This window comes from Chrysemys picta, chromosome 4 (genome assembly GCF_011386835.1).
Source record: "Chrysemys picta bellii isolate R12L10 chromosome 4, ASM1138683v2, whole genome shotgun sequence".
NCBI lineage: Eukaryota > Metazoa > Chordata > Testudines > Emydidae > Chrysemys > Chrysemys picta.
In genome coordinates, this window is record NC_088794.1 from 81,068,766 (window position 1) to 81,083,912 (window position 15,147).

Here is a 15,147-nt window from a genome sequence, read left to right on the forward strand (position 1 = left end):
CTCGTTGGAGTCTGTTTTTGAAGTTTTTCTGTTGTAATATAGCCACCCGCAGGTCTGTCATTGAATGACCAGACAGGTTAAAGTTAAAGATATTCTGAAAGTTGTTTCAGGTATAGTGAAGCTGCATTGGCTTGTGGCAAAGAACTATGGTTCTGCAATGTCTGTCTTAGTACACAGGACAAATAGTGGAAATGTTTCACAGGTTTCTCTTACCCATCTGGTGTCTCCCAAACATAATCTCCAACACATTCTTTCTGTGATCCTCTGAAAACCAGACTACACACATTGTGGTATGGTCATCAAATGCCTCTTGCTCTCGCTCTTGTATTGTCTGTACTACTCTGGCCTGCATCATCAAACTGCTACCTGAGGTGCTGGAGCCTGCACTACTGGTACCTACATCCAGAGACTTGTCATCACATTGTACTGAAAATGGAAAGGTGCATTTGCAGGCACATCCTTGTGACAAGTTTGCCCATCTTTTAAGGGTCCCTGAGCAAAGACATTAATTCGTATGCTACTGAATTGCACAGCTTGTGGTCTGTATCGTCCTGCATGATTAAGGGTTCTCCTAGTCACACAGGTGACTGGCTACTGGGTTGGGTTGTACAAGGCTGGCATGACATAAATTCCAAGCTCCGAAGGGACCACTTTGATCATCTAGTCTGACCTCTGTATAACACGCTGGCCATAGAGTTGCCCCAAAATAATTCCTAGAAATTCTTTTGGAAAAGACAACTTTGACATGATCTTTCAAACAAGGCTCCTGACCCCTTTTTTGACTGTCTACAGGCCCACAGGGAGAAAGGAAGAGAGCTCTGGGGGAGTCAGGAGGTAGAATGGGCATACAGAAAGAGCTGGACAAGATTCATTTCAAAGCTTAGCGGTGTCCTCTGTGGATATGGAGTTGGTGCCTCAGCTGATTACATATAAATAGTGATGGCATTACAAGGCTCCTAGCTGGTTAAATCCCTTCTGTGACTGTGGGTTTGTCTACACTTACATTTTATAGCACTCTAACTTGCTGGGTCGGGGGTGAAAAATCACCCCCCTGAGTGCAGCAAGTCTGAGCGCTTTAAAGCGCTAGTGTAGACAGGCTCAGAGCTCTGGGAGCCAATCCCCTCGTGGAGGTGGATTACCAAGAGTGTTGGGAGAGCTCTCTCCTAGTGCTCGCACGCGACCATGCTCTCATTTCAAAGCACTGCCACGGGAGCGCATTGAAGTGTCCAGTGTAGACATACTCTCACAGAATTGCATTGTAGGTCTCTGTCACCATCCAGGAAACTTCCACAAAGGTGGCACTTTGTCAGTGGTCATCAGTCTGGTCCATCCTCTTCTCTGACAGTAAGGAGAATCCTTACTGGCCCAAACATGATCTCTACAGAACCAGCTATTATGTAGCTGGATCTCTGGCAAAATGGTGGCTCAGAGCTATCTCTAGTGATGACCAGTGCCCCTTTAATGCTGTCTAGGCTATATACTGACGTGGATTGTTGTCTTGCTTTTTTTTCCCCTTTAGATCCTGGAAGTGAAGGAAGATGGGGTCTGACTGTTTGAAAGTCACCAAGTATTTCCTCTTCCTTTTCAACCTTCTCTTCTTTGTAAGTATTCTTGTCTCTGTGGGAGGGCTTGAGATGAGCAACTCTGAATTAAGGGGTGGGCAGAAAAGACTATATATAGCCTCAGATGTGGACCTTTAGACTTCAGACTAAGCTAAAATTTAGTATTGGTGCCCACTCCAAAACGTCATTGACCCTGATGCCCTTTGTGGCTTTGTGGCTTCCAGCTGTAGACACTCCCATCCCCTTCCCTGGCTGAAATAGACCGATTGCCCCATTCCACATATCCTGCCTGCTGTGTCTAGTGCCTACAGCCTCCCCTGTCAATGGAAAGGGGAAGGTGGGCCTACTTTGCTTCCCTGTAAATTTGCCATTATTGCATTCCTTTTTCTGCCACATCTGGAGCAGCAGCAACAGGGTTGCTACAGAGCGGTGAAGCCACAAAACCTGCGGAGTCCATTGCAATCTTCCTCTTCTAAATAGTCCAGGCAGGCTTCACAGAACCATCATAATTTCACTTCAAGTCCCAGTGGCTGGTTTTGATTTTGAAAAAGCTGAATCAGTCCCAAGTTTTCCATTTGAAGTGGAATTTTTGAGGGTCTTGGGTGCAGGCTTGCCTGTGGGATGAGGAGGCTTGGATTTTGGGAGGCGGGCCCAGTGTGAGCTGCTTCAGAATCCCTGATTAGTGCTGGCTCGCTTGGTTTGGGTGAGGATGGGAGGGTCTACTTCTGGCATATATTCACCTGAGTGTTTGGCCCCAACTTCTCCTCCTTCAATCACCGCTCTTCCCCACAAAACTCCTCTTATGTTTGTTTTAATGGCTGGGATACCTGTGGCCTTCAGGACTCTCCGCAGGCTGATCTAAATTGTAAAAGTCACGCTGGGATTGTTCTGACTCTCTCTCCAGGTGGTACCACTTGTAGTAGAAAAAGAGCCTGAGACGTATGTCTTGTATCAGAGGCCTGATGTGAGGCCTGAACTAAAGTATTGGTCAAAGCCTTGACCACTACTTTAGTTCAGGCCTCTGATACAAGACTTCTGTCTCAGGCTCTCTTTCTACTACACCACTAGGGTAGGGAAGCCTCAGGGAGTCTTCTCTAGAAATGCTGTAGCAGTGCAGCCGCACTACTCTCTTGCTTCAGTGTAGACACTCACTACAGTGATGGGAGGGATTCTCCCATTGCTCTAGTTAATCCACCTCCCTGAGAGGTGGTAGCTAGGTTGACAGAATAATTCTTCTGTTGATCTAGTGCTGTCTATGCTGGGGATTAGGTTGGCTTAACTATGTTGCTCGGGTGTAGATTCTTCATACCCCTGAGCATAGGCACCGACTTTCCAATGTGCTGGAGGGTGCTTGGCCCCCGCTCCACCCTATTCCACCCCCTTCCCTGAGCGTGCCATGTCCTCGCTCCTCCCTCCCAGGCTCCTGCATGCCATGAAACAGCAAATTGCCACGAGCGGGAGGGCAGGGCACTGAGCCACAGGTCCCGCTGGCGGGCAGAAAATCCTGGGTGCGTGCGGGGAGCTGATCGGGGAGCTGCCTGTGGGTGCTGAGCACCCACCATTTTGTGCTCCTGAGCAACATAGCTGGGTTGATCTAACTTTAGTGTAGACCTCGCCTCAGACTCCAGCTTTCCCCTATTCTTCTGTGATGGTTAAACTCTGCCTATCTCTCTCAACATTGCTGAATGTGTACAACAGAGAAGCCTGGTAAAATGAGAGCTTTGCTTTCCAAGCTTATCTTCTGACTGTGGCTTTACTCTTCTACCCCACACACTGTCATGCCTCGAGCTGTGCTATGCTGCAGCTTCCTGGAGTGCTGGCCTTGATGTTGCAACTGGGACACATCTGGATCTGGTTTCCTTCAGTTTGCTATGCTAGCTCTTTCCCTGCCATGTGTTTCTGTTGCTTCCCTCTCAGAGTAGCCAGGATTCCAATTAAAGACTGCCAGGAACCAAAGGTCATGGATGTTCTTAGCATACCCGAGGAGAGTCTTAAAGGGCCATCCGAGCTTTGAGGGGACTGTTTTTAGTCTAGGTTAGTGGGGGGGGGGAGGGAAGAGGAAGTCCTACAGGATTGTATCTGGCTCTTCTGCCAATGCACACTTGTTCCCAGGCTTATCTGTAATTGCCCATCAGTTTTGAGGGGGTGGGTTAGGATTTTGTTGCTCCCTTACCTGCCCATAACAGAAGGTATTACCTGATTTACGGTGTGATACAACAAACTATCCTTTACAACCTCCTCCTCCTCTGGGGATGGATGGGGTGAGCTGGGGTCCAGAGGGACCCTAAAGTTATTAAGAGATTTGGGACTTTCAGCTACTTTTTAGGCAGGTTCTGGTTTGCATTCAGCAAGAATAGCAACTTGGGGAGGGGACAGAACCCCCTGGATCATGGGGAGAGGTATGCTGGGACTATCATCCTGGTTCCAGGGATTGGGGCATTTCCTGTGTTCAGTGTAACTGTCTCAAAAAAGTGCGGGTAGGAAAATAGGGGATTAATGTGGCTTTCTTTTCTCCCCTCACTTATTTGTTTCAGGGTCTCTTTGTGGGGGTTAGGGGAGCTGTGGGGTAACCAAGTTGTGGGAGTCTTAGCCGTAAATAACCTGCCCTCCAGAAGCCCTGCTTACCATTCCTGTGGAGATGGTTCTCTCCAACAGGAGAGGGAGGAGAGGCTGCATGTGTCTTACAATAGCCTGCAGTGCTGTCTTGCCCTATAATAACCCTGCTTATCTTGCTGCTGCTGCTGAATGTTTGAGTGGGGATTGCAAAGTCTCTCTATTCCACACCCTCTCCCTCACTTCCTCCCTTCCCCCATCCCACGATTCCCCTTCCCAGCCAGTAAACCAGTGTTCCTGGGGAGCCTCCATGGGACAGCTCTAAGTTGGCAGGGGGGAGGGAGGAAGGGGGCAGAGCCAAGCTGCTCCTTCAAAGGTCGAAAGATGCTGCGGGGTGGGGGTAGGAGGAGCGGCTGATGCTGGAATTCTGCAGCAGGGTTCTCAGGGACCTTGGGCGGCCTCTGGCTGGCTGCAGGTGACGGGAAGCAGCTGTTCTCTGGGCAACTTTCATCTGCTGCTTCTTCTCCTGTGACGTTTCAAACAAATGCTGTTGTTTGACTTAGTACTAGGCCTCTGCCCAATGAAAAGCTGGGCTGCAGTGCTGAACTAGGGGCAATGAGTTAGGAGGGGTATTGACCAAATGAGGTCTGCACATCCCTCCCTGAGCCAGGCAGGATCCATTGAGGGCCCCACGTAAGTAATAAAGGTATTACCCCACCATCTAGAGAGGTATTCGCTCTCGGGTCAGCTCTGAAGCAGGAGAGCCAAGCAGTATCCCCTGCAATTTGTCCTACTCTGCAGTGGTGATGGGGAGGAGGTGAGAAACTATCCCAAAGCTGCTGTGTCCCTCTAGAAGTGTCCTCCATTTGGGGGTGATGCTCTCCTTAGCACAAGGATTCAGAGCAGACTTTTGTCTAAGCTGTGCCATGTGGGTGCATGTTGGTGGGAAGAGGGGACTTGCATTAACACTCAATGTGCCCGTGAGGCAACATGTGGGAGCTGAAGGCTTTTCCCTTAGAGTAACTCAAGGACTGGATGGAGATGCCTTATACAAAGCATGTATCACAGTGAGATGGATCCACTGTGAATACTCAAGTCTATGGACTTTAATGCCTGGGCAGCCCTATCAAGGGTGCTGAGTGCTGTTTCTGGGAGTAGCAGGCAGGGCTGGCTCTAGCGTTTTTGCTGCCCCAAGCGCGCGCGCACACCAAAAAAAAAAAAAAAAAAAAAAGCCACGATCGCAATTGGCGGCAATTCAGCAGCAGGTCCTTCGCTCTGAGAGGGAGTGATGGCCCCGCTGCCGAATAGCAAGCGGACGTGCCGCCCCCCTCTTCATTGGCGCCCCAGGCACCTGCTACGCTGGTGCCTGGAGCCGGCCCTGGTACCAGGGGCTCTTAGTCCCAGAGGCTTTTCTGTCAAGCTGAGGCTAGTGAATAATGGGTGACTGCCCTCAACCTGAAATGACAAGCACGTGCTGGGGTGGGTTTGGTTCCAGCTGGGATGTATTTGGAGTGTAAAGCTCAAGTGGTTGGTCATTCCACAGATGAGCAGTGGCAATAGGAAATGCCTATCCCTGCAGAGAACTTGCATGTTAATACCTATGATGACTGACTTTTGTGGTCCTATTTGACCCATCAGCTGTAGCCATGTGATTGGCACCTCCATCCTACTGACCTGGGCTGGAGAGAACCAATGCTATTAACGTGTCAACTATTCTCAAATCCAGGGATCTGCAGAATGTTTGGATTTCCCCTGTGAAGTCTCTGTGTGTGCATGCAATTAAGGAGTTACAGGTCTCAACCACTGTTGGGCTTTAACTAGGTGGCAAAGGTCTCCAGGTCCTGGGGCTCTGAGCTCCCATTTGCTGTCCACTATCTAGAAAGGACCAAAGGAAGGAATATTTCCTGGTTCTGGTTTCGTGGTCAAGGTCTCTAACCTAGAGTTCTTGCCTGGCTGAAATGAGCTCTCTGGGCCTATCAGAAGGTGATGGCTAAAACATTAGGGGAACACTGTGCCATTCTGGCTGCTGTTTAGACACTGAAATGACACCTGTCCAGTACTAGGTGATAGTCCTAGCCAATTGAAGTAGCCCTAGGGAGACCAGGAAGGATGTGTTGGAGGCCTGGAGACCTGAGCAGCCAAGGCAGGTCACAGCTCCACTGAATAGAGAGAAAATTCACCTGTGCTTCCTGCTTTCTCTACTTCTCCTTACAGCAAATGGGAAAGACAAAAGTCTGAGTGCTTCAGAGCTAAGGCTGTGTGGAGATGGCATTGTGGGGCTGAGGTGAGGGAAGGTTGAGTCTCTATATAGTGTATGGTATGTTGCTCTCCAGGTGTGGCTTTTTTTGTACAGAGGATGGTGAAGAGTAGACTTGTAGGTGGCCTCCCCTTGACTGCTTTAGCCATCTAGCTTCATCTCTGAACCAAATAAGCTGAGCAAGTGCCTGCTGCTTTCACTTTGGAGTCCATGATTCCAGTGTGGATGGGGCTCCTAGCCTCAGTCAAACAGACTTGCTATCCATGTTGCAGGACCATAACTTCAGCCTTATTGGAAGCCTCCGCCATGTGCAAGCCTATGCAACATAGACCCTATGAGGACGGGGGACTGAAATGTGTGGGGAGTAGAGGAGGAGTTTCCACTGCACTGCGCAGTTCTCTGCCCTACCCTCCTCTTAACATATACACGAGTGAGGCACAAAGTCCCCTTGAACAAAACCCCAAAGTTTAAAATCAACCCTCAGACTTGCTGGTCTGTTAGGCAGAACGTGACCTCAGTCCATCTTGACACACCACACTGTCATCCCAAGATAGCACTGAGCTGGGCCCTGTAATTATCCTGCTAAGGGAAATACAATGTGAGGCCATAATTGCCACTTTCCAGTAGGCTTGGCTTGGTGTGTCACTGAAGTGAGTTTATTTTCAGTGCTGGGTAGCGAGGCTGACACTTTTCCCTCTGACAGAAGCCCTGGCTAGAATCCTGTAGGGGATAGGGTTGTAGGAGACACCATTGCTTAATCCATTGCAGTTCACTGATCACTCAGTTCCCACCCACAGACAGAGTAAGAAAGATGTTGCACTTGAGCTAGTGGAGGGAGCAACCCTACTAGCTGTGTTCAGTGAATTGGCGTAGACATGGAGTGGATCTGAAATTCTGTCAGGGGACAGCAATGCAGCCATAGGACAACCTGTCTCTTTCCTTTCTCCTCTCTTCCCCACTCCTCTGTTTTTCTGCAGCAGCTTCCTGCAAGCACAAGATTTGCAGACTAGAGCAAAAGGCAGACTGAACAGAGGCTGTGGATGGTCCCAGTGCCTCATAACAAATAGCCTCCCAGGAACACAACTTAGAAGTAGTTCTGGTTTTTGTCAGCAACAGCAGAACATAGGTGACACCCCAAGATCACTGATCCATAAGAAAGTGCATATGAATATTTTTGAGAAACTGTGGGTTAAGCAGGAGACTATCTCTATCTGTAAATTCACCCATCCCTAGGAATGCCATGTTAGCTACATCCCTCTCTATCTTGCGTTTTAGCTGACTCCCTGGCTTGATCTGCTGTCCCAACCCTGCCTGGGATACTGCAGTGTGCTCAGGCCCACTGGAAGAGGGCCAATGTGGCATTTTTCCAGTATTGGGCTAAACAGAGTCCAGCTTAAGATTAAGGGTGGGCACTAATGCACACTACAAGATCCAGTCCTCCTGCCCCTTACAATGTATAGCCTTTGCAAGCTTTCTACCACTGAGGTGCAATTTCTTTCACTCTCTCCCTTGTCTGCATGTAACTTATTTGCCACTTAATTCTGCTTTAAGTTGGTTGGTGAGTTTCTTATCCTTCTTGGTCATCTGCCACCAGCACAGCTACCAAGCACCCCTCCCAGCCATGCATTGCTGTCCCCTAAGCAAGGAAATGGAAAGCAGGTTCTTGTGGGGTGTGATTACACTCCAGTTCCATGGACACCACCTGGTATGAGGCACAGAGGTGCAAGTCTGTTTGTGGCATTGGCGAGGACTGTAAAGTTACAACAGTCTTCAAAACCTATGGGAAGCAGAATTTCAGGAGCTAGCTTCTCATTTCCCTTGTTTCTACAAACCTCCGTGAAAGGGCTCCAGCTGGCCCATAATCTGCATCTTCCTTTCTTGGCTCATCTAGCCTTCTCTGTCTCATCCTGCAGTCTTGTCACTGTTTTGGTTCAAGAGCCTTCTCAGCAGCTCCTGCCATCTGGAACCGCCTCTCTATTTTTGCCCTGAGTCTCGCGCTTCAGATCACAGCTGCAAACCTCTGTTCTGAGTGTGCCTTTTGCAGTTAAACGAATGAATGAGAGCCTGATCTGTGTGCTGCTTTAAAGGTATAGGAAATCTGCCCTCTATTTGTGCAGTGGGCTGTGATGCTTAATGGGGTATCTGGGCACTGCAGTACTAGCTGTTGGAATTAACCCAATATAAAAGATACTGTGGTACAAGGCAGGTACCTAAAGTGAGAGTTCTGTCTCAGTATAAGGGCCGGGGAAGTTGTTTGCATGTAACAAAATGTAACCACAATCAATCTGGTGCCCCTTTATCCTCTCATCAGAAACGCCCTGCTCCAGATGAGAAATGTTACTGCTAATCCTCACCCCAGGCAGGCTGTGTGGTAGTTGGGGATGGGCTGCTGCTGCTTCTCTCTGGAACAACCAGCTCTTTCTGGTCTGTGCTATCCCCAGAGTTTGCCAGCTGGTTGATGCCAGTGGAGTGTTATGGGTTTTGGTTGTGGTGTTGTCTGTTCAGTTTCCCTGTCATGTCTTGGCCCCATGCCAGAAGCTCAGCTGTCACCCTCATGCACCATAGCTTGTGGCTTTGTTCCTTGGAGATGAACTTTCTGGTTGTGCATGTTACTCGTAGGAGCCCAAGCTCGACAGCACTGACTTCTGCATTTGATGCTTTGCACTTAGGCTAGAGTCACAAATGAGAGGTCTGGCATGTCCTCTAGACCTAGCTGAAGCTCCCTTGAAGGGTCCCTATTGTAAGGCACCCCACAGGACTAGGTAGCTGGTTCCCCATCCCTGTGAAAGCACAGCCCTGGATCAAGCAGCAAGGCTTTCTCTGTCCAAAAGCTCCTATAATGCCTACCTGTGTATGACCCATACCTGCCTCTTGCTGCTCTTTCTGGACAGCATTGCTCTGTACTTGTATAGCTTGTGCCTTAAGACTCACTCCAAGCCTTTCAGGGCAGAGAGCCTTTTGACTGTCTGTCCCAGCTCTCCTCCCCTGCAGCACCAGGTAGAACTAAAGCACTACATGAATAATCTCCAACCAGCAGAACCTAGAGCCTGTGTGCTGCTAGCTGGGACTACTTCCGGGAGTGACTGTTTAATCTTGCTTGCTTGCTCTTGGGGAAGGGTGTGTGATGGGAGGAAGGGTGGGAACAGTGGGACACTTGCTGTTTAGCTCTTAGCCACCAGTCCCCCACTCCCTGTTTTGTTCGGTTTGTTTTTAATTAGTGACTTTCACTCTTCTTGCTCTTTCAGATCCTGGGTGCTGTGATCCTGGGCTTTGGAGTGTGGATCTTAGTCGACAAAAGCAGTTTCATTTCAGTTCTGCGTAAGGCCATGATTCATTCTCCTCCCTTTTTATCTTCTGGTTTATATCCTGTGGGAGATCTGTCCCTCTGTGTGTTTAGCTCTTTAAATACAAAGGCATGGGAGGGACTTCTACAGCATAGCAGCACAGTCAAGGAACATAGTCCTAAGCAAAGACTGGCTTCTGGCTGGCTTTTAGAAGAACATCAATAGTTAATGATCTTGTTTAGAGGGGCTGTTGGATCAGCCCAGGGATGGTAACCTTAAAGTGTGCCCCATTCAGAGAAAATACTTCTAAATAAAAGCTCTTGAGAAATCCTAGAACTCTTCCCAGACATAAGCTCCAGATAAATACATTACAAGCCACGTGGCTGGACCATTGCTACTTGCTGGGCCCCCAGTTCAAATGTGTTCTTACTTTATCTAGTTACTTTCAGTGTGCCCAGAGCTGTGCAGTGAGACTGCTTCTGCCCGAATATTTAATCCACAGAGGATATGGGTCTTGGGAGATAGCAAAAGGAGCAGCTGATTCTCAAGCTGTTTGCTGAAATGCAATGGATTACACACATACATACATACATACATACATTAATTTTGGATGTTAACTGGGACCTGTATTTAATTCTTAATTGGAGCTTTTTCCTTTCGCTGTTCTTAAACCCACATTCTAGTCTGACATCCGCAGCCCCCTGTATGTGTAGTAGTAATCTCCTCACTCACAAATACCCAATCAGGAAAGGTGACTTGGGCCTGTTCAGTGGGGTCAAGGCATTCTGTGCCAGCCAAAAAATTGAACTAGCTTTAACTGAACCTGGACTGTGGTGGGATTTAAAGGGCTTTTGGTTAGTTGGGTAATTGTCACCCACAACAGAAGTCACATGTTTGTGGCTTTCTTGTATTTAAAGTATTGGGTATTTTTATTTCATAAGTGCTTCCCACATCTCCAGAATTGTGGATCGAGGCTGTTGTGTGAGCCTAGCCTTGCACGCAACCTACAGTGGTTCAGCTTTATTCCAGGGAGTGAGGAGTAGCAGTAGCTGCCATGCTGAATCCAACTCGCTATCCAGTGACTCTGCAGGTGGCATTGGCTACCCAGCCATGTGCCGTGCCTCTGTAGAGATGTGCGGTTTGGATGCCATGAGGAGGCTTTCTGGAAAATGTGGCCTGTTGAAGGGGAGGGAGATGGACCCTTATACTAAATGCTAGAACAGCCCCAAATCATTGATGCTTGCATGATTTTACTGCAGGATCTGGGTTGCTACTTCAGCTTCTACAATGGGAAGAATCACAAGGTGGCTACAGCAATGAGGTTGTGAATGGAGATGCATCCCTTTACACTTGCAGCCACAGGGGTTTGCTCAGGGCCTGTCTACTTACAGCATTTCAGAAGGAAACACCTGTTCCTATTAAACTGGATGATTTAGGTCTATGATTCGAACCTCTGTTGGCACAGCACCATTGAATCATAGAATCATAAAAGATTAGGGTTGGAAGAGACCTCAGGAGGTCATCTAGTCTAACCCCCTGCTCAAAGCAGGACCAACCCCAACCAAATCTTCCCAACCAGGGCTTTGTCAAGTCGGGCCTTAAAGGATGGAGATTCCACCACCTCCCTCAGTAACCCGTTCCAGTGCTTCACCACCCTCCTAAAACTAACAAAATGTGCAGAACACATTGACTTGACTCTACAGGCTGCTCTTTGCTCTGCTTGGCCTCAGAGTCTTTCTGTGTCTTAGCTCTGTTGTTTTCCATTTTACCCTTAATCTCTGCTGAATGTGCACCACAGTGCTTTAGGCTTCCTTCCTTGGGATTTCCAAACTAAGTTCTTTCTCTGCCTACTCCCCTCTTTCCTGTACTTCTTTCTTCCTCCCCTCTGCTTTTAGTAACCCTACCAGAGACTGGGGAAGAGTTCTGCACAGCAGGGCATTCCAGCATGCTGGCGAAAGGGCCTACGTGTCTCTGTTCTCCTTTTGGCTGCCTGCCCAGAACAGGAAGACATGGAGCAAGGGGGAATGGAAAGCAGGAGTCTCCTGCCAGTAGAGTCTGCAGAACCTTCCTTCGAGAGCCAAGATGCTGCAAGCAAGGATCCTGGGATCTTTTGAAGCCTTTGGCTCTGGGGTTGGAAATAACTTTTTTTTTTTTTTTTTTTTTTTTTTTTTTTTAAATGTGGAAATGGTCCATTAATTGCCTCCAAGCAGTAAAGCGATTCAACACGTGTTCAAAGGCCCCAGTCATGCCTGCATTGCTACAGGGGATTTGTGGAGCTCTCTGCTAACACGCAGAGTGTGAGCTTGGACTTTGATTTAGGGCTACCCCCGTAAACACTTCACCCTGCAAGGCAAACGTGTCCAGTCACGGGGCCAAGATGTGATGTCTTGATGTTACATTCAGTCCCAAAGCTGTTGACTTTTTTGGGAGGGGGGAGGGCAGGGGTTGTGCTAATGTTCTGGATAATATATGGTGTGGGATTGTCTGCCAGTCTGGGTTGAGAGCTGGCTCCGGCTATTCCAATGAATGACTCTGGCCTTGGTGGTTACCTGCCTTCCTCCCAGAACATTCTAGTGGAATGTGTTTCCAATGCCAATTTGGGTACATGTTATAGCTGTGTTTAGGGGGTGGGGGGAGGGTTGGGAAGGGAAAACTATATGCTCTCCTAGGCCTAGTCTTGATTTAAAGCAGATTTGTTTGCTGGGACTCCCAACCTAGGAAGAGGCATCACCAAGCTTTGTAAGTCCTGTAACCTCCCTTACTGGTCACACGACATCCAGAATTCCCCAGCATCATGAAACTCTTGGGTTACTAAATGTCTTTCTCTGGCACTGTGAGGCTCCTTATAAGGTGGTTAAACCTCCCTTTTGTCTGCCTCCCTCCCACCTCTCTATAGGGGTGGGCAGTCTGCAAGGAATAGTCCTTCCACGACCAGCATAAAGGCAAGCCTCTGTTCTGCGGCTTCTACAATTGCTATTTAAGGACTGTCGGGAAGGAAGGGAGGACTGAAATGGCAGCTGAGCCCTTCCCCTTTAAGGAAGGTTACACCTTCTAAATTGGATGTAACATAAATGGAGGCAAGGGGGCAGCATCCATTCAAGGAAAGTGCAAGGGCTGCCGGTGGATTGTGCAAGAGGAGCTACAATTAGGCATGATCTGTATTAAACCTGGAATAATTTATCCTTGCACTCCTTTATACACAGCTGGCTGGCCACTGGCATCCGAGCACTACATTCAAATTGTCAAGTAACTTGAATACCTCCTACGTTGGCCAGCCAACACCCTGCAAGCCAATTGGGTGTCTGTCTGACACGCGTGCGCACACACACAGAAAGGAGCATTTAGTCAGCTGGTCCTTCCCAGTATTCCTTTCCTGCAAATGGATGGGAAGAACCTAGAGCGGAAACTGGACAGGAGTGTTTATAACATTGGATTTTTAATGTGAAAAGGCCGATGAAAGAGGGAGTACTTTGGTAGGAAAAGGGGTAGAACTTCCCCCAACATTCAGTTATTGAATATTAAGAATTTTGGAAATAGTGGTGAGGTAGAAAGGGGGGGTTGCTCCTGCCCCATCTCTAGGAGTACCAGTGTCTGCTCTCTGAGAGTTAGTCAGGGAATTGTAAGTGAGACACGAAGCTAAGGTGTGACTAGTCCTTTACTGAGATTTACAAGCAGGCTGAATGAGTAACTGCAGGTTCAAAAGTGTTTGTGAGAAGGGAGGCAACCTTTCTACCCACAGACAAACTTTTCTGTTCAGGTTTCTGTATAATGCCCCTGTCAACCCTCCTGCAGCCATGGATATGGGCCTTTAGTGCCTGCACAAGCATTAATCAAAACACTTGGCTGTAAGTGCTTGTCTGTTGATGGCTGACTCTTCCCCTCCCTGTCTCCTACAGAGACTTCATCTGAATCGCTAAAGGTCGGTGCATACATTCTCATTGGAGTTGGGGCAGTCACCATGCTGATGGGGTTCCTGGGCTGTGTTGGAGCAGTCAATGAGGTCCGATGCCTCTTGGGTCTGGTGAGTGAATCACTGCTGCCTTTACTCCACCTCCCCAACTTCTCTTCAGGTTATGCCCCTATCCTCTGCTTCTCCCTGACTCAGTGATCTCCTTGCTGAGAGTGATGCAGGAGTGAGCCAGTGTCTGGGAACTGGAACCATCAGCAGGGCAGCCTCAGACTGGTTGGGGCTTTTGTCTACCATCTTGGCTACCTTCTCCCTTCTCTGCAGTGTATCTTTTTTCTCTCCCCATCTCAGTAACCAATTATGCAGAAAAGAAGTTTGCTCAGTGACCTCTCCCTGCCTCCCATCCTCCTTGCAGCCCTGAGAGAACAAGACTATGTGCCAGAAGCGATGGATAAAGGGGGTGGGTGTGAGGAGAAGAGACTTGCTTCCTGCTGCAGTGCAGCTGTAATGGGATGTGGGGTGCAATCCAGTCTAGCAGGACTGTCCTTAAGATTTATGGAGCCTTATGCAGAAGTATTAAACTGGTGCCCCTATGCCTGACTTGAGGCACAGCCATCGCCCCCCACCCGTGGACCCCCAGAAGAACCTCCCCCCATTCTTGACACACACTGAGCTTTGTACGCAGCAGACGCTGCAGCAGCCCGGGGAGGGGGGATGAGGCAGCAAAGGGTACCAAGCTGCCCGGCCTGCCTCACAGCGGCGGAGAGTCACAGTTCCCTGCAGAGACACCCCCCCCCCCCCCCTCACTCAGAATGCACCGCGCTGGCACATTGGGCTCTGTGAATACGGCCCCTGCCTAAGGAGACTGCAGTGCACGTTTGGTGTGCAGGAGCTGACCCGCTCTTACCTGCTGTCCCAGTGGTGTCCCAAATTTTCGGGTGCCCTACACCGCTGCATATGCTGCAGGCTAGTAAGGGGTTGTCTCCACTTCCTTGTAATCCTAGGTGCCTTACAATGCTTTGCTGCTGTAGCTCACAGCCTGGGATGCTCACAGCCAGCCTACAAGCATGCATGCCACACCCTTGAATGTCTGGGTGCTGTGTAGCCAGCCCTGGTTCAGCAGCTCTGACCCGAGCAGCCTGTCTACAGGCTCACTTTGGCTTCCGCTGGCCTTGGTTACAACCAGGAATGTGACCCCAGTGCACTCCCAGTCTCTATTCTCTTCCCCTGTGCCTCCCTCCCCCCCCCCCCCCCCCAAAAAAAAAACCCAACAACATTGTGCTGTGCAATGCCAAGCCCTCTCCTGGATGGCTCAGATAATTTTTTTTTTTTTTTTTTTTGTGTTCTTTTAAACACACACAATCACATCCCAGCTCATTAACTTAAGTCTCCTCCATTCCATAGATTTGTAAAACTGACTTAAAAAAAAAAAAATCAGTCTGAGCACACCAGCTGAGGAGACCGTCCAAGGCCGTGCCACATAGCCACCCCTCAATCTGGTGCCAAGAGCAACTGCTGCCCTCGAGGCCCAGGGCTGGAATGTGAGGGAAGAGAGAGGTCTGAGCCTCTGCATGTTCTGTCACT

General features: G+C 49.0%; 1 protein-coding gene across 4 annotated transcripts in view; it reads left to right on the top strand.

The window, feature by feature from the left end:
- CD82 (CD82 molecule) overlaps positions 1-15,147 on the top strand; it is a 71,862-nt gene that overhangs the window by 38,047 nt on the left and 18,668 nt on the right. For all 4 annotated transcript variants that reach the window (XM_065592806.1, XM_065592808.1, XM_065592809.1 and 1 more), the window contains 3 exons: positions 1,520-1,601; positions 9,618-9,690; positions 13,553-13,677. In XM_065592806.1, coding sequence (XP_065448878.1) covers positions 1,539-1,601; positions 9,618-9,690; positions 13,553-13,677 — 261 coding nt within the window. In that variant the 5' untranslated portion in view covers positions 1,520-1,538. The remainder of the gene's footprint in view (positions 1-1,519; positions 1,602-9,617; positions 9,691-13,552; positions 13,678-15,147) is intronic.